This window comes from Sinocyclocheilus anshuiensis, unplaced genomic scaffold (genome assembly GCF_001515605.1).
Source record: "Sinocyclocheilus anshuiensis isolate Anshui unplaced genomic scaffold, SAMN03320099.WGS_v1.1 scaffold4, whole genome shotgun sequence".
Taxonomy (NCBI): domain Eukaryota; kingdom Metazoa; phylum Chordata; class Actinopteri; order Cypriniformes; family Cyprinidae; genus Sinocyclocheilus; species Sinocyclocheilus anshuiensis.
In genome coordinates, this window is record NW_015554075.1 from 1,636,215 (window position 1) to 1,655,277 (window position 19,063).

At 36.1% G+C, this 19,063-nt stretch overlaps 2 protein-coding genes across 3 annotated transcripts in view; one reads left to right on the top strand and one right to left on the bottom strand.

Moving 5' to 3' along the window:
• The first annotated feature begins 948 nt into the window (after positions 1-948).
• LOC107668995 (nuclear factor of activated T-cells, cytoplasmic 4-like) lies at positions 949-13,622 on the top strand. 2 transcript variants are annotated; one of them, XM_016461082.1, is made up of 13 exons: positions 949-1,534; positions 4,087-4,238; positions 7,206-7,712; positions 7,833-8,008; positions 8,537-8,699; positions 9,436-9,536; positions 9,628-9,729; positions 9,810-9,997; positions 10,112-10,252; positions 10,757-10,812; positions 10,906-11,032; positions 11,922-12,614; positions 13,293-13,622. In XM_016461082.1, exons 1-13 carry the CDS (start codon positions 1,399-1,401, stop codon positions 13,361-13,363), a joined length of 2,613 nt encoding a protein of 870 aa, XP_016316568.1. In that variant the 5' UTR covers positions 949-1,398; the 3' UTR covers positions 13,364-13,622. The 2 variants fall into 2 exon arrangements, with proteins under 2 accessions (XP_016316568.1, XP_016316569.1); XM_016461083.1 differs by having other exon boundaries at positions 9,475-9,536.
• Positions 13,623-16,086: 2,464 nt separating this feature from the next.
• The window catches only part of LOC107668987 (tripartite motif-containing protein 16-like), an 8,079-nt gene continuing 5,102 nt past the window's right edge, over positions 16,087-19,063 (bottom strand). The window contains exons 3-6 of the mRNA XM_016461071.1: positions 18,457-18,678; positions 18,213-18,363; positions 18,021-18,080; positions 16,087-16,655 (exon numbers count right to left, since the gene is read on the bottom strand). Of these exons, the coding sequence (XP_016316557.1) occupies positions 16,126-16,655; positions 18,021-18,080; positions 18,213-18,363; positions 18,457-18,678 (963 nt within the window). The 3' untranslated portion in view covers positions 16,087-16,125. The remainder of the gene's footprint in view (positions 16,656-18,020; positions 18,081-18,212; positions 18,364-18,456; positions 18,679-19,063) is intronic.

The window sequence follows — 19,063 nt, forward strand, 5'->3', positions numbered from 1 at the left end:
AACTTGATGAAATGTGCAGCCTCATAATCAAGCCCTGTGCTTAAGACCATGAGATCCAATTTCAAAAAGGTTCATATTCTTTATGTGTTCTATTCTCTTCCAGAATTATGGCTATTCACATCACTAAATGAAATGGGAATGTAATTCCAGCACTGATGAATGCCTGACGGATGCCTTTGTGAATCAACTTTATCAAACAACGGATGCCATGGAAAGCTCACTTCCAAGCATCAAACACGAGACGAGCTTTAAAATAAGACAAAAGATAATTATTGTGAGAATTGTCAGAGAGGAGGAGAAAGAGAGAGAGAGAGAGCATGTTTATTTAAGTTTTTCATCTCCCGTCTCAGACAGAGTGCAGACTACAGAGGATAATGAGAAACAGATCTTACAGGGGGAGGGAAAGGAGGGAGAACTGGGATAAAGAGTTGGGGAGAAGGAAGGGGAGGGACAAAGTAGGGGAAAAGTATGATGGGAAGAGAGAAAGGGAATGACTGTCGTTATGGCGTCACTGATGGATCAGCCTTCAGCATCAGTGTCTTGTCTGAAACAAAAATAGCCACTGTCTTAAGCATGTGGAAAACGAATGAAATATGTTTTTCTCAGAACCTGTTTGCCAGACAAGGCTTTCACTGGTGCCTGTCCAGGGAATTCTCTATTGGACAGAAGAGAAAGTGTTTCTGCTTTAAAAAATGTGTGTTGGAATAGATTCTTGTGGGTATCATAAAGTTATACTTCACTCTAAAATATGTAGTTGTGCTCACTGGCCAATCAACACACTTTGCAGCAAAAGCGGGCATGTACGTAAAGCTAAGAAAGAGGGGGTCTGTTGATTGACAGGTCAGACAGCCAATAGGGAGAGAGTAACGGTACTGAAGAACCCGCCCAAAGGTAATTAAGGGTAAAGAACGAAAAAGAACTTGATATAACTTTTTTGTTCTATGGCAGCGGAGGAGTTATGGTATGAATTTAAATTCAACGGATATTTGTTATTGAACGTGAACGTATGTGGGACTTGAGGCTGTGAACATGGCCGGTTCTGAACGATGGAAGTTCGTGAGATGAAGTTATAATAACAGACTGTCACGGAAATCGCAAGCGAATCTACTGGGAAGAAAAAAAGTTAAAGAAAGAGATGAGCAGCTGATAAACTGCAAAAGCGATGCGGAGATAAGAAAATGATCCATGCAACTGTGATACTTAAACTTGAGGATAACGTTTAATTCTTAAGTATAATAAAAGGAAGGCGCACGAAGGAGAAAGCGGATCGTGCAAAGTGACATTCTGGAGAAGCTGTATGACTCCCATGAGTTTTAAACGGAGCCGATACTGAGAAGTGAGAGAGGGTCAGTGATATATCTGTAGCCGGGCTCGGTCGTACTTTTCTCGGATTGAGAGATGGGGGCCGCGCCGGGCTCGGGATGGGAGGAGGGAGAGTTCGAGTTCAAGCTCGTGTTCGAGGAGGATCCGCCGCGCCAGAGCCGCTGCGGCCCAGAAGACACCGACAGCGGCCAGACGCACCGTGAGCCAGCCGGTATGAGCGGTCCGAGGAAAGATGGAAAGAGTGGAGAAGATATGCATACAGGGATGGTGCTCGTAGGTCTGGGCTGGAAACCGATGTTCTAGGTCTAAAAACCGCGAAGCGTAACATAATTTATCACTGTTGTCCCCTTGAGCAGTCAGTTTGCTTTAGGGCGCTGTATTTATAACAAGTAGCTTTGGATAAATAATTAGCGTTTCATTAATTATATCAGAATCCTACAGAATATGCACATTATAAATGAATATAAATATATTTTACAAATTTATAATAAATTGGTCAACGACGTGACGACAATGTTTTTTTCATGCGATTCAGACAAAAAGCAACTTTTTCAGTTTCTGAATTAAAAGTAATTTCTGATATTTTAAAGATTTTTTTAAGCTGGCATATTTTGGCTCATTATTATTATTATTTCTTTAAAGTGTGCAGTTAAGCAATTTTGCTTTAAAATATTATTAACATAAAAAATGTATCTCGCAAATCAGCAATTGAAGCCATTTTGTTGTCACGTGACTAAAAAACCATAAACAGAAAGGACATTCATGGTGTGTATAGGTTATTAAGTTGATTTAAAAATTACACATTTTCACCTTTAATAATAAGGAATGATTTCTGAGAAATCTTAAGGACACCTCTCTATATTAATGGGTCTTTTTTTTTTTACATTGACAAATATGTTTGAATTATTATTAAAATAGTTGTGGACACTAGTTTATTTAAGGTGGAAAGAAAATATTTGAGTATTTTTTGCCTGATGATAGTTACACCATTTGGCATTTTTGTAGTTATTAGATTTTTGTAGAAATGTTTTTAAAAAATATATGAAACTGATATAAATTCAAAGAAGTTGATCTTGTGTTTTGAGCTTGCTTTTTGAAGGATTTCATCTTTTATCTCATCTTGGACATCCTTCTTATATCTGTTTTAGGAGACTTTGAATGTCTTTACTTTGAATGTCTAAAGAGGCACAATTTTTAATGTCTCTAAGGAATGCTTACATGTTCATGTAGTCTGACTCACTGCCCATGTAACTAAGTTTTATCTGCTGAAGTGTGCGTGTGTTTATGGGTAAGTGTGGAGCACAGCGCAATGTGTTTTTAATCAGCTGTGCGTGTGAGCAGAGTTAACAGCTGCCATCTGGACCCAAACCCTCAATCTCTGTTTACTGAGCATGCATTTGGATACCTCCCTCCAATATTCCCTCCTTTTCTCTGCCCTGTTTTCCCCTCCTGGCACACATTCTGTTGTACACCCACCCTCCGCCTTCATTCTGGTGTGAAGTTGTAGAAACATGCACTTCAGGTTTCTGTTCACACTGCATCACTTTGCTGCCTTTTACCACAAGTGCTTTCTTCAGATGTTTACTATGTTCTTAAGTGTTGTCATACTTAATTATTTACTTACTTGTGCCCTTTATCATATCAACAAATTTAGGAATTAGAACTTGCTGTGTAGGTTCTGAACTACTTTAGAATTGCCCTTCAAACATATACCATGGTACCATAGTTTACCACAACACTAGAGCGGTGACGGCAAACGTGGGCCTTTTCCAGTGAAACGTTGATTTTAAAGTAGCTTTTATAATATCTGTAATATTCTATCAGCTAAATATTGTGACTCACTGTAAGGAATGTATTAACACGTATTAACTAAATGAATAATTAACTTAATTATGTTTTATGAATATATGTTGGGTTAAAATATTATTATAATTATAATTATTGCTGTCAAATGATTAATCTCGATTAATCGCATCCTAAATAAAAGTTTTTGTTTGCATAATATATGTGTGTGCTCTGTGTATATTTATAAATACACACACATACAGTATATATATTTTTAAATATTTACATGTATTTACATGTCTATATTTATATTCATATAATTTATATTATAAATAAATACATTTAATATATAAAAACATATTTTTCTGAAATATATACGTGCATGTGTGTGTATTTATATATACATAATAAATATACACAGTACACATACATACTGTATGTAAACAAAAACGTTTATTTTGGATGCGATTAAATCACGATTAATCATTTGACATTGACTAATTATAATATTCATAATTATGTTTTTCATTAAAATGTGCATATTTGGTATTAGAGCAAGAAGGAATGTGAAGCAAATGAGTGAGCTAAAAAATCCTCATGAAAAAAGTTAATAAAATAAGAATAAAAATTAAATAAAGTTACTGGATTTTTGTTAATGTGTTTAGAGTTACGCCAGGTTTTTTGTAGAAACATTATGCTATGCTAATGTTTTGGTGTGGCAGATTGTAGTTTTGAGAATTGAGATTTCAGAAATCACCCCATTTGGAAAACCGTGTGGACGTTTTCTGAGGTAAACAAGTCTGTGTGTGCTTGTGGAAATAATAAATGACATCTCCACAAAGGCTTCCCTGTGTTATGATTTTCCAATGAGAGGCCTCGTGTCTCATGTTTCAGCAATTGTTTATCCCATATGCATAAGCTTGGAAAGCTTGTGATTTGCCATGTACAATAATCTTTTTTTTTTTTTTTTTGTCACAGATACCCACTTGACTTCCGCACTGGCTGGCCAACCCGTGAGTATCCCACCGCCAGCCGGTCGCAGGGCTGGGATGCATTCCCCACCCCCCAGACGGGCCTTCGTCAGGGAGTTCAGTGGGACTTATGAGAGTCTGCCAGCAAGATCAATACAGGTGGGAGGCACATTTGCCTAAATTGTAGATTTCTAGAACATCCTGATAAAAAGATCATGTTATACATTGTGATTAATTATGGTGAGATACAGTTTTTCTCACTCGATTTGACACTTTTCTCCAATGCAGTGTACTTGTTCTCAAAACAATTAGCACAGCCATCCAAACACAAAATTATCTTAACCAAACAGTTTAACTTTACTACAAAATGAAGCAATGCAATTTTTTCTAGTAATGCATTTATTAAAAGTAAATATTAGCATCAAATCTATAGGTGAGTTCTCTATTGATTTTAAAACACCTTCAGCTGTAGATGCACAAATATGCTAATGAAAATACATGTTTATTTTAATTCTTCAACAGGGAGTTTTGTTTTATATATTGTGTATATCTAAACAAAATAAAAATTGTTATCCAACACCTGCTGTCACCCATGAGAAAAAACTAATTGCCCCTTTAAACTTAAAATCTGTTCATGCCACCTTTAGCAGCAAGAACTGCAAACAAACTTTTCTGAAAACTACAGATCAGTCTTTTACAGGACAGTGGTGGATATATATATTATTTTTTTTAGCTGGTGAAAATACTAGTGTTCTAATAATTTTGGCCACCACTGTATATACAATTTCACAGCACAGTGGTGGATATATATATATATATATATATATATGACTTTTTTAGCTGGTGAAAATACTAGTGTTCTAATCATTTTAGCCACCATTGTATATACACGTGTGTGTGTGTGTGTGTGTGTGTGTGTGTGTGTTTGCTGTATACATAAATTATCCTGAATTATTGATCTTGCCTTTCATTTGCATCTGGAAGAGAATTTCATTGCATTTTATCTAGACTACATATTTGCTGCGCTTGCATCATAGGAGAAAAAATGTAAGAAGGTTGAATCCATGCTTGACAGGCTCCTGTCTCAACATCTCCAAAGACCTCTTCCTTTGTGGCTGGTGGTGTTGTTCTGGACCACCATGTCAGCAATGCTCCTGATCCATTCAAAATAATCTTGATTGTCCACCTGAATGATCTCAAACTTAAATTCTGAAAAATGTTTGGACATTTACAGTCAATAACAGAAGTTGTCCCAGAAGGACTAAAAATCTGTACTATCAGCAATCATAGTAAATCTCTTCTCCCTTTCCTTCTTTTCTCACATCCTCCTCTCTGCTCACCTCTTTCTACCTGTTACACTCTTCATCTTCTCTCTCATTACACCCCTTTCTCTACCCACTCCACCACCTTATAGACTTACACCTCTTTCTTTACCCCCCCCCTTCATTTATTTTATTTTTACTTTATTTTTTTATTTTTTTGCATATTCGTTCTTGCTCTTTGTATACTTTCCCTTTTATTATTACTCTGAAGCAATTGTGATAAATGTGTAAACGATTAGGAAAATGGCATTTCGTGTGTTGAGTGTATGATTAACCGAATAGTTGTCAGTTTAGAGCCAATCGAAAATACACCATATTAATTTAATAGAATGACAAATTACAGAGTTTTGTTTGTTGTGTTTGGACAAATGGTACATAAAAGTTTGTGATTTGTGTAAAAGTATTGGTTGGTTGTATTAACTATTGTGAAAACATTTCAGAGTTTTGAGAAAATTATTTGCATGATTTGTAATGTGTATGAATGAATGAAACCGTTCAATCTGTTTAGGACAATTACAAAGTATTCAGATCACTGTGTTAACTGTTTTGAGAACAGTGACCTGAGTTTGGAGAAATGTGTCAAATCAGTTGAGAAAAACTGTAAATCCAGAGGTCTGGTTTTAATTTCAGGAGTTCGTTTTTGTTGCCCAGTAATGTTTATTGTGAACAGAATCGGTTGCCATGAGCTGTTGTGCATATTTTGTTTTGGCACATAAGGGCTGCAAATAAATGTTAGAGTTCAATTAAATTTAAGTATCCTTTAGCATTTAAAGTCAACCAAAATCAAACCAAAAGCGACCATATTTATTTAATACGTGTTTTTGGCCATATAGTGCATCATTCACCTGTAAATTATTCCAAAGAAAAACATGATTGTCTTTGTAATCTCATTGTAAAGGCTGAGATCAAGTCCTTTCTCTTTGAATGTCTTGTTTCACTCAAAAATACAGAAGTAAACAGGGTCTCCAATAGAGTGTGGAATCATTAAAAAATATAATGACTTTCTATGGAAAAAGTATTTGGAAAAAAGAAATGCAAGTCCATTGCCAAGTGATATGAAAAGTTACAATTATTCTTTTTTATTTATTAAAATAATGAGTACATTTAAAACAGTTATTGCAAAAGATGTGTGACGTTTTTTTATTGATGTTCACGTTTTAGAGACAGCATAAATGCAATCCCATAATCACGAATATTTATTAATAAAATTAAAAATGTCATAATGGCATGTGAGCGAGTTAATCTTCTCAATTCTATATAAACTTGCACTTCTGAGAAGAAAAATCTGATTCTTAACTAATATTACACTACACATTGTCAAATGAACAATATTGTTAACTAAAACATTAGAATTAAAAATAAAAGCTAATTCAAAATATTAATAAATTCTATATTATTAGATAAATAAATAACACTGCATATGAATCACCAGTCAGTAACTATACTGATTTAAAATTTACAGATAGTTGTAAGATTTATATGTTTGATTTACTAAAAATAACCGATTCATAAGAATCATATCGTCAGCATTCAGATTACACTGGTTGTGTTGCTTTTTTTTGATTCACTAAAACAACTGACCAACGGACTGACGAGTTTCGTTCAGCTGTCAGACTACAATGATTGTGCTGTATGTTTTTGATTCGCTAAAAAGAACTCTGACAAGAATCTTTCATTCATAAAAACACTGCTGTGTGTTTCAGTCATGCTGTAGATTCATTAGTTATGTTGCAGTGCTGCTGTGCACAATTATTTTATTTTTTAGCCCACAGTGATATCACACCCTCTTCTTTTTCTGTTTTAGGTATCAGAGTCTAGAGTGCTTGAGTGCCCCAGCATCCAGATCACCACTATCTCCCCTGAAGATGACTCAGGTCCAGCGGGGGGAAGTTACTGGGATGGCGGGGGTGGCTGGGACAGGGAGCGCCTATACCTGCCCCTGCTGGATTCTTACCGTGACGTCATGACAGGGGCAGGTTCCCTCAGTCCCAGCCCCAGCCCTGCTTCCAGTTCCTCATCTCGTGGATGGCTGAGTCCAGCTTCCAGCTGTGATTCTCTCCTGGTGGAGGAGGATGAGCTCAACGAAGCTGCTGCCCACTTCTGCCTATCGCCCTCCTCACGCCCCACGTCTCCTGGGGGCAAAAAGCGCAGGAACTCCCCACTGGCCTCCCCCAGCACCTCCCGCAGAAGCAGCTACTCTGAGGATCTCTCCTCCCTCCCGGACATGGGAGAAACCTCGGCTCAGTCTCAGGCTCCAGCAAGCTGTGAGCTCAACATCCCACAGAAGACCAGGAAGACCTCTCTGGAACAGGTGATCCTTTTGAAATATGGCTGTTAAACTCACTGACAGTCCATTCTTGGTAATCAAATGAAGAATTCATTCATATTCTGTCATATGACCATCTTGTGTTTATGGGTGTGCACAATCCAGATGTCATCAAGAGACATCGAACCAGAGCTGACCCCCATTCAGACCTCTCCCTGCCCCCTCCCAGAGGTTGCTCAGCTGAGAAGGGAGCCCCCCACAATAGGGATGGACTACCTGTCTGTGCCTCCTGCTCTGGGCTGGGGCAGAACCAGGGCCAGCGCTCACAGTCCTCTCTTTAGGTTTGCACACAACTTCTTATTTCATAATGTGAATTATGCACTGAATAATGCCTAACAATTAAAACAGCAGGAAAATAGTATGTGCAAAAGAATGCAAAAATTTCAAGAGCAGTATGATACATACTCATATGAGGTCATATGACTTCATTACACTTTTAATTAATTAAATAAAGTTAAAATGTATTAATTTAAACTTTAAATATATGTATGCTTTAAATGTATTATATATATATGTGTGTGTGTGTGTGTGTATACTAATTATTTGATAAGACTGTCAAAAGTTGTGACATTTTTACAGAAAATAACCATTTTTATTTCCAAGATGATATTTTCTGAATTAAACATGCAGTATTCTGAGGTCATGTGATAAAAATGTAGCATACTACAGTTTGAAACACTAATAATGGAATGAAGCATGCTGTTTTGCTCACTAAACTATTTGAGTTTTAGATTCTGATTTAAATCAGAATAATGTTGATCTTTGACTTCAAACCTCACATTGTCTCTGCTTCCTTAATCCTGCTCCAGATCTAATGCACTGCCGCCACTTGACTGGCCGCTGCCTTCACAGTTTGACCAGTATGAATTGCGCATAGAGGTACAGCCCAGACCACACCATCGTGCACATTATGAAACTGAAGGAAGTCGAGGAGCAGTAAAGGCATCACCTGGAGGCCATCCAGTAGTGAAGGTGACGCTCATAAGCTATAATGTACAGTCCTGTACAGTAGGTGCTGTTACTTCAAAGACCCGCCCCCTTTAGTTACTGTTGCTATATCCGACAAGCCATAGTGCTCTCATGTTCTCACACAGTGGAAAATACATCGCGCAGCAAAGAGGAAACTGAAACCGTTACGTTTGTTATGAAACAAATTCTCAGCTTTCAAATTTTGTAATTTTGTAAGAAATTCAAACAATAAATACCGTTTTGTGGCCCGTTAATGTGTCATGACAGATCGCTGTAGTGCCTCAGTTCAAGCGCCACGTGAACTGATCATCTCTTCATCTTTACTAGTTATAGCACAAAATAAAAATGAATGAACATCAGAAGGTATCTTATTTTAAACTGACGTCGATTTTTTAAAAATCCACCAATGTTAATTTACTCTCCTGTCTGGTTTGTTTGTCGGACAGAATGTCAGATCACCAGTCAAACTCCCTGCGAAGGGTCAATTGTGTGACTTGCTGTATTACTTACTTGTATTAATGAATTCGAATTTTAGATTGTTTGTTGGTCTGTAGTAAAATAAACAATAAATTAAAAAATATGTCAAATAAATAAATCAGTACAAAAGGCATGATCTCTGTGGACTTTCACATATTTGGAAACAGCCACTGTTTAAAAAGAGAAATGAGAAAACACTGAAATTACTTTTCTTTAATTGAATTGATGTTCATTTTTTTGCTCTTTTCTCTCTGTTGTCCAGCTGGTGGGTTACACTGAAAGGCAGCCACTTTCCTTACAGGTGTTTGTAGGAACTGCTGATGACAGATCAATACGTCCTCATCCTTTTTATCAAATACACAGGTAAAACTCTCGCATGACTTTTCAAAGTATTAAACAAAAGTGTTTTTGGTAGATCCGTGGCTTCACATGAGAAATACTTCTCTCCACACAGAGTAACAGGGAAGATGGTAGGCACAGCTAGTCAGGAGAGCATCCAGGCTGGCACTAAACTCCTGGACATCCCACTCAACCCAGAGAACAGCATGACTGCCCTGTAAGACTCCTGAGCCCTGATTGTTTGTCATAGACACCTCAGTAAGTGATCATACGTGAATTCCTGTGTCTCCCTCTCAGCATTGACTGTGCAGGTATTCTAAAGCTGAGGAACTCTGACATTGAACTCCGGAAAGGAGAGACAGATGTAGGGAGAAAGAACACTCGAGTGCGTTTGGTGTTCCGTACACACCTTCCTCTGTCTCCACCCATCGTCCCTCCAGGACGAGTCTTAGCCCTGCAGGTGGCCTCTTTACCCATTGAATGCTGTGAGTGTGGCAAATCACAATTATGCCGTTTAACTACAGCTCCTACGTGTAATTTTTCGTGTTTTATACACTTGTGATCTACACTCAAATTTAAGCTTAAATTTCTGCCTGCAGCACAGCGCTCTGCACAGGAGCTTCCTGTAGTGGAGTCTATCAGTCTTACTTCCTGTTCAACAGAGGGAGGCGAGGAACTACTTCTAGGTGGGACCAACTTTCTACCCACCTCCAGAGTTTTCTTTATGGAGAGAGGATCAGGTATTGTAGTAGGCCTGCATTCATGCACAATACCAGAAAAGCTGTTCTTTTGAACTTTCTATTCCTCAAGGAGTCTGGGAAAAAATATAATTACGATTTTCACAAAAATTATTAAGTAGTGCAACTGTTTTCAACATTGATAATATTAAGAAATGTACCAAATCAGCATATTAGAATAATTTTTGAAGGATCATGTGACACTGAAGACTGGAGTAATGGCTAGAGTAAATTCACCTTTACCATCACAGGAATAAATTACTGTACATTTTAAAATATATTAAAATGGAAAAGAGTTATTTCAAGAAATTGAATAATATTTCACAATATTAAAGTTTTTTTTGTGTATTTACTGTATTTTTAATTAAATAAATGCACCTTTGTGAGCATAAGAGACTTCTTTCAAAAACATTTTAAAAATTTGGAAAAATGTAGTGCAAAGGAAGGAACTGACATTATATCACAGAACCAGTGTTGTATGTTGTATTTATTACTTATTTTTTGTAGATGGCAAAGTCCAGTGGGAGGAGGAGGCACATGTGGACAGGGACAAAAGCAATGAGGTAAATTAACCATAAATCGTATCTATGAAAACTACACTGTGTGTAACTTGAAAATAAATGAACTAATTATGTCTGTATTTTCTTATGGTGCAGAATTTGCTGTGTGTACGAGTGCCAGCCTATAACGATCTTTCACTGAACCACCCAGTGTCTGTCTGCCTGTACGTGTCCAATGGGAAGAGGAAGAGGAGCAGCACGCACTGCTTTAAATATCTGCCCAGTGAGTGTTACACAGATGGTCATTAGCTATGCTTTACTTGGGAGTATCCCTCTGCACATGGTATTTATCTGTGCTGTTGACAAGAAATGCAAAATATGTCTTTTGCATGTTGTGTGTAATAAAGAACAGATTTTCTTTCATAATCTAAAGGCACTTTCAGCCCAAGCATCATATGCTGCTTTGATCTCCAATAAAATGTTCCAAATAGCATCACAGAAGAGTAGTTTTACCATTTTTTTCCTCTTATGTCTCTTAATAAATTATTTTTATTCTTTAAAGATGTATTAAATTGATCAAAAGTGAAAGTAAAGATATTACTATATATAAGGTATAATATTACACAAGATTTCTATTTCAAATAAATGCAGTTCTTTTGAACTTTCTATTCATCAAAGAATCCAGAAAAAACTGCATCAGTTTCTACAAAAATATTAAACAGCACAACTGTTTTCAACGTTGATAATAAGAAATGTTTCTTGAGCACAGAAGCATCATAATAGAACAATTTCTGAAGGATCACACTGAAGACGTTATTAAAATGTCTATTAAAATCAAAACAGTTCTTTTAAATTGTAATAATATTTTACAATATTATATTAGTTTTTACTGTATTTCTTTTAATAAAATAAATGCAGCCCTGATGAGCATAAGAGATTATTTTAAATATATTTAAAAATCTTACCGATCCCAGACTTTTTAATGGTAGTGTAATAATTATAAAATAATTATTTAATATTACATAATTAAATATAAAACTATTAATTAAAATAATTTAAAATTTTATATTAGGTAATATATCTTGTCACATTTCATTTAAATGTATACAATATGATTGTTTTCATGTCATGGTACATCTGTGATGTTAAGTCATACATCTTACATTTTCTAGTCATGTTTAAAGAAGAAGATCCGCTGCTGTCCCGTCCCTCCATCTTGCCCCTGGAAGGGGTGACGCTTTCCCCCATGGGGAGCGGCAGCACTGTCGACATGAGTTCAGACCTATCCGCAGATGACAGAAGCATGTCTTTCCACCTGCCTCCATATCCCAATGAGTACCCTTACTCCTCGCATGGCTACCAGGAGGACTACTGCCACAAACCGGAGGTCCCCGAGGACGGTGGAGGTCGAGGTGCCCTGACCGAAAGGCATCCCAGCTTTGAGAGCCTAGAGCTGGGCTTCACAGAGCTTCTTCCTCCCATGTACCCAAGAACCTCACAACCTCTTTCCCCCTCCCCGTCTCCCTCTCCGTGGCTTGACTCTCCCTATCTTTCCTCCTCACCTTCTCCCTCACACTCTTGCTCTCTCAGCCCATTCCCTGCAAGCAGTCCCATCTCCACCTCGCCCCTTCCTCCACTCTCTCACTCCCCATATCCACACTGTCCTTGCCCCCAAGAGATGTGCTCCTCGCCTCCGTCAAACACTAGCCACTATCAGGACCTGTGCCCACCTCCGTACAGCCAATATGAGAGCTGGGAGCACCAGATGCGTCCCTCTGAAAGAGACACAGGCCCTTGTCTGAAGCTGGAGGGACCCCCGGACTTCTCGGGCCCCACACCCATGCAGCATATCACACTAGAGGAAGGTGGGTATGATTGACTGTATATGTCATGCACCAACATTAAAATTCTGAATGATAAGCCAATAATTATTTTCATGTTATGGCCGATAACCAATAAATTGCTCGTATTAAAATTCTGTACTAGTTTGTCTAAAAAAATAAAACACAAACTAAAATCTGTTCTAAATTTGTTCTAAATTTATTTTAAGAAATGTTTTTTTTTTCATTATAAAAATTATTTATAATGTTACAAAAAATGTTTTTCAAATCTATTCATCAGAGAATAAGAGTTATTTTAAATTATAATAATATTTTACTGTATTACAGTTTTTACTGTATTTTTGATCAAATAAATGCAACCTTGGTGAGCATGAGAGACTTTTTAAAAAAACATAAAAAATCTTACTGACTCCAAAGCTTTTGACTGGTAGTATAATAATATCAAATAATTATTTAATATTATATATAATTATTTTGTCTAAAAAATCTAAATACCAAAAATAACAAATACAATTATTTTAAATGCTACAAGTGAATTTAGGCATCTCAACATTACAATGTGTGGTATGAAAATGGATTTTCATTGTGAGATTTGCTAAATAATTTCGTTTTTTGTGTGTGAATTATTCCTTTAACTAGAGAGTCTTACTGATCTGTATCAATCAATTAAATTATTTCTACCACAATTTCTCATTCCCACAGTGACTGAATTCATTGGAGAGGATATAAGATCCTTTCAGATGGGGTCACACATGGATAGTCGACCTGGATGACAACATCCTCTCAGTAATAATCCAGTGAGAATCAGTGTATAGTTAATATCATATCAACTTTTTATGTATAATTTTTATTTGAATTATGGTATATTGCTAAAATATGGCAATAATAATAAAGACTGTGCTACTTAAGTGGTAAATCTGTGGTAAACCAGAAGGCAGGCATACAGTTGTATGTAAGTATGTAACTGTTACTGCTTCCTGACTGCATATTTGAATGGAACTAACGTTTTTAATCTGTATGCAAAATAAATTATCATTATATTATTTCTGTTTTGATCCACTAATATGTGCATTTATGGGGGTAATTGGTCATTTAATGAACAGGTAATATAATCTAAAACCGCATGCTCTTCCTCATTCCCTCTTTTATGAGAAACTGACTTCATTTTTAACTTGATATCTGTTTGTGGGATCACTTAACATGTCCTTTGTACACAGTGTCTAAGTAGTTTAAATGTGACTTCACCCCTGCTCCCACGCAGGAAATATTACAGCCCTTTCAGACATTTAAACATTTGTAAAGGCAGAATTTAAGAAAGTTTTATAATAATTAAATGCAGGTTATCACAGTGAACTGTCAGAAAACAATGTGGGCGTATTGTGAGTGACTATTAAGTGATTGGTTGACAAGTGTAAATGAAATGGTATACTTGCCTATTTGGAAGACATGAGGATCTCGGCCCCCTACTGGAAAGTGTGTGTTTTCACTTAACATTTTTATTACATTCGTGTTTTTAATACATAAAGGGCCAACAACAATACTTGTTGCTTATTCCATTTCAACCATAAAAAAGCATGCTACGGTTGCGTCACCTCGATACAGTGACTGAATGAAGGTAAGTACGAGATACTCGATTAGCCTACTCATGAAACATTATTTACAAGGTAAAGGTAGTTTAAGCATTTTAAAGCTATACATACATACATTGTATTGCCATGTACAATGGCATTTTTGTGTGTTCTGACACAAGAACTGTCTACAACGTGAGAGTCTTCTCATAAAGTCTTGTAAAATACATTTAGTCCCATGACTTATTACGCCATTTAGTTGCTTAACAGTGGCCAAGTTTACTTTGAATGTTTCAGTAAGAGAGGGCAATGGGTGAGAGGGTAAATCAGGAACATTTCATTTACAGTAGTTGTAAAGCGTTCAGACATGGGACTGTTCAAATGAGAGCTGAAAATGAGCTTGATTTAGATAAACAAAAGATTTAGCAAAAATATAAGGCAGCATTCAATGGAACCTGACCATTAAAAAATCTGGATTTAATAACCCCAAGTTGTAGCTGACAAGCAAATAGTTTCATCTCAGTTGTAAATCAGTTTAATTAATTTGAATCACCTCAGTAACTATGTGAAAATATGTCTTGTGGGAATGTTGTGTTGTTTCCAAAATAAGCAGGACTGCATCTTGGTGCACTGCCAAATAGCAGCATATTTTAAGCCTGAACTGGTGCTGGTAGCGTAACATGGTTTGAAACCACATTGGGGAGGTTATAACCTATGTATGGACCCGGATCTGTTCCTCAAAGTTAGTCTCTCATGGTTATCCCAGACATAATTAATTCAGTCTATCAGTGCACTCTCTTATGAGCTTAGATAAACTATATTACATTTACATGTTCATAGCATATTATTTATTTTAACAACTGTTCAATCACAAAGTCCTTCATCCAGCCTCCTAACAGTGCCTTTCCCTGGTAGTCCACTTATTTTGGCACTCTTAACGCAAAAATTATTAATTAAATGATTAGTTAATGTATTACAGTCATTTTTAAACAGTTTAGCTCATAGTTCACGTTTTTATTTCTGATCATCTGGTACTCCACTGCACCTTCAGAGGAAAAGCAACAACAAAACTACTAGAGAACAGTACGTATTTAATAGTTTTATTGTTGCTTTTCCTCTGAAGGCTTGGTTTTAACACTTTTAGCCACCAGAGGTCACTCTTTCTTTTATTTTGTCTTCACCATTTATTTGCGTAGCGTACTTGCACTGTTACAAACTAGATGTCATCAAATACCAAAGGAAGGACTTTTTAGGTTGTGAAAAAATGAGGTTGTCTCTTAAAGGCAAATATAATGGTAAACAATGTATTTTATTGTGATTGTTACAGTTTTTTTTATTTCTTTTTTCAGAGCTGACAGAGAATAAAAAGTGTAAAGGGCATTCACACAATATTAACCTCAAGGGACATTCCACAGACAGAAATAACAGCAATTGACTGTGTGTGTAGTTTAAATGGAAAGAGATTATCAAAGATATAAATGTGTCAGGATTGTTTGGCTAACTGAAAAAAACTATATATTATTAGAGATTTTATTATTAGAGATTTTCAGTTTATCTGTGGCTATACACACACACACACACACAAAATTTCGTATTTTAAATTACTTTAACTTGATGTACTAAAACTTAAACTGAAATAAAAATTCTGAAAAACTATGTAGACATAAAAACAACAAAAACTAATAAAAATGACGAAAACACACAACAAAGTTACTAAAACTTTAACTAAAATTAACATGAATGCAGAGAATATAAAATAAAATCTAATTAAAAATATTAACAAAATCTTGTATCTCAGTGATACTAGAATAACAGTGGGAGAAGCAAACCCACTATAATTTTACAAATATTACTGTATTTCTTTATTCTCATTTCTTTACTAATGTATTGTATATTTTATATCTTATATCTTTAATCTTTTTCCCATTCTTTAATTACCAATGCCAAATGGGCCTACCCTTTTTCCCTTACTCCAACTGACACAACTTGATTGAGGCGTCATAGCATGAAAACTCAAAGCCAGGGTAGAGAGGCTGTGTGAATGTGGTGTGAACTCTGTGGAGGAGGGTCATTGAGTCATCAATGCTGTAAAACGCTAGTGTCCCGGCCCTATGATCCAGATAAATGCCTATCTTTGACGAGCCAGGCTCTGAGATCTTACTGACAATCCCATTGTGCCAGAAAGCATAACCTTTCCTGCAGCAGAACAAACTCCAGGATTTGTCATTGTGACCGAAGTGAGCTTCACTGCTTTCCCCTTTCCTGGCAATGTTTTTGTATGCGACTGCAATGTTTACTCCCATCCCACTCCATTCCACTTCCCAGTAGCTGCAGCCTGTCAGACCCTCCGTGCCCAGCACCTGGCACCAGTAATCAAAGCGCTCCGGGTGGTCGGGACAGGACTGCACTCGGCTCCGAACGGTCACTTCTCTGTTTCCCTTGGACAAACTAAGGTCCTTGTGGGCTGTTAAAGGATTTAGTTGCAGCGGGCAGGAATCTGAGTAATGGATAGAGGATAAGAGATGAAGGAAGGATGTTTATTCATGGTGTATCATATTCATATCGTATTCATCTTGAGCCATGATTAAATAAATACATATCAGCTGAGAACTTGAAGAACACTAACATCTACATTAACATTCAAAACTTTGGGGTCAGTAAGATTTATTTTTGGATAGAAGTTAATACTGTCATTCAGCAGGGATGGATGCATTTTGATCAAAATTGACAGTCTACTGACTGTACGACTCTACATTGTTACATATAAAACAATTAAGCAACATAACTGTTTTCATCACTGGTAAAATTAAAAAAATGTTTCTTGAGCATCAAATCAGAATATTAGAATAATTTCTGAAGGATCATGTGACACTGAAGCCTCAAATAATGGCTGCTGAAAATTTAGTTTTGTCATCCCATAAAAAAACTATACATTTTAAAAGGTATTAAAATACAACAGTTCCTTTTAATTGTAATAATATTTCCACAATATACTGTATTTTTATCAAACAAATGCAGCCCTGCATGGTGAGCATAAGTGACTCCTTTTAAAAACTTTTGAACAGTAATATTGTATAACAGTTAGTTTGTGACTTTTTCTGAAGGTTACATTGTTACACCAGTATGTGTTGACAAGTGAACGTCTTTATCGATTTGATCAAAACATTCACATTCACAGATTCATTTAGAAATGAAATAAGTTACTGTCATCATGAGTGAATCATTTAATCATTCACTCAACCGACTCATTCAAACACAGATTCATTCAGGGAACAAAACATTACTGTTGTTATAAGTGAATCATTTATTCATTCACTCAACCGACTCATTCAAACACAGATTCATTCAGGGAACAAAACATTACTGTTGTTATAAGTGAATCATTTATTCATTCACTCAACCGACTCATTCAAACACAGATTCATTCAGGGAACAAAACATTACTGTTGTTATAAGTGAATCATTTATTCATTCACTCAACCGACTCATTCAAACACAGATTCATTCAGGGAACAAAACACTACTATTGTTATGAGTGAATCATTTAATCATTCACTCAACCAAATAATTTACAAAGGGTTCATTTGGAACACAGACGTAACTGGGTCTAAAATAAATGTTCTTAGCTTCTTATTACTACTTCTTATATCCTAAACTGTTAAAGTTTAACAGTAAAAACAACAGCCATCACATTCATAATGTTTCATGCAAAGTTGATCTGAATATCAGCATGGGTGTGATTGCTTCTTTTCGGAAATTGGAACAACATTGTTTGTGTTGCTTAATAAGAAATCCATGTTTAAATAGAATCCAACATTATGAAATCGATAGCACTTTGCATTAGTGCAGTAGACTGACTTACGGTGCAGGAACTCTGATCTAATTTTGGGCACTGTGCAATGAAGGATCTTCATTGATCTTGCTGGAGAGAAAATGGAAAGCATGTGTACATCACAAGGAAATTATTTAACAAAAAGGCAGAATTACACAATCTGCAAATCACTAAAGAGAAACTGCTAAGGTGGAAAAATCAACTTAGGGTGTTTCCCCTCACCTGCTTGATAGATTCTGAGCCATTCCCCTTTAAAGACATCTTCAAGCCTCTTCTTTAGAGCAGATACTGAATCGTTCACCTTGCCAAAATCTGAGAGTGTAGCTATTGTGAAGGGTGGGTCAGGAAGGCCAGAAGAGAAGGAATGACAGTTCTGTAAAGAGAGAGAGACAACAATTTGTCAAATGACACATTCTGAGCATTTTTGGGCTATATTTTTCACAGTCAGCACTAGGATCAGGCTTACCTGAAGAACATGAACATGATCTTCAGACTTAAGAAGCATCTCAAGCTCATGATCTCTTTGTTTGAGCTCCGTGATTTCTTGCTCCAGTGTCTGCAACATGCTCTCTGCAGCTCTCTCTTGATCTCTGATCAGATCTCTGAATTTACACCTCCTCCTTTCAATAGACTGCATCAACTCAGTGAAGATCTGTTCACCATTTTCCATAGCAGTCTGTGCAGAGCTCTTTTAGGGCAAAAAAATATATATATCTTTTTAAAATATTGTATTTAATAATTATTTTTAAATTACATAATAATATTAATCATGTATTAATAATGTAATTAATTATTTATTATTAATAATGTATTATTATTATTATTAATAATAATATTTTAATACAAAATAAAGAATTGATTGATGCTTAATTTTCAGGTTAATTGTTTTTTGTTGTTTTTATTGTTTCATTAATTTCGTTAATGTAACAAATCATCCACTGAAGGCGAGCGTAGTGAAGAACCCAAGTGCAGCTTTATTTACAGTGATCCAAACATCCAAACATAATTGACTTGACATGAACAGACTTGACTTGACATGAACAGACTTGACTTGACTTGACTAGGCATGAACA

Excerpts from the sequence above, each read along its gene's own strand:
- LOC107668995 (XM_016461082.1), top strand. The coding sequence starts at position 1,399 with ATGGGGGCCGCGCCGGGCTCGGGATGGGAGGAGGGAGAGTTCGAGTTC. Across the intron at positions 9,730-9,809 it reads GAGAACAGCATGACTGCCCT|CATTGACTGTGCAGGTATTC; the intron begins GTAAGACTCCTG and ends TCTCCCTCTCAG. Across the intron at positions 10,253-10,756 it reads CTTTATGGAGAGAGGATCAG|ATGGCAAAGTCCAGTGGGAG; the intron begins GTATTGTAGTAG and ends TATTTTTTGTAG.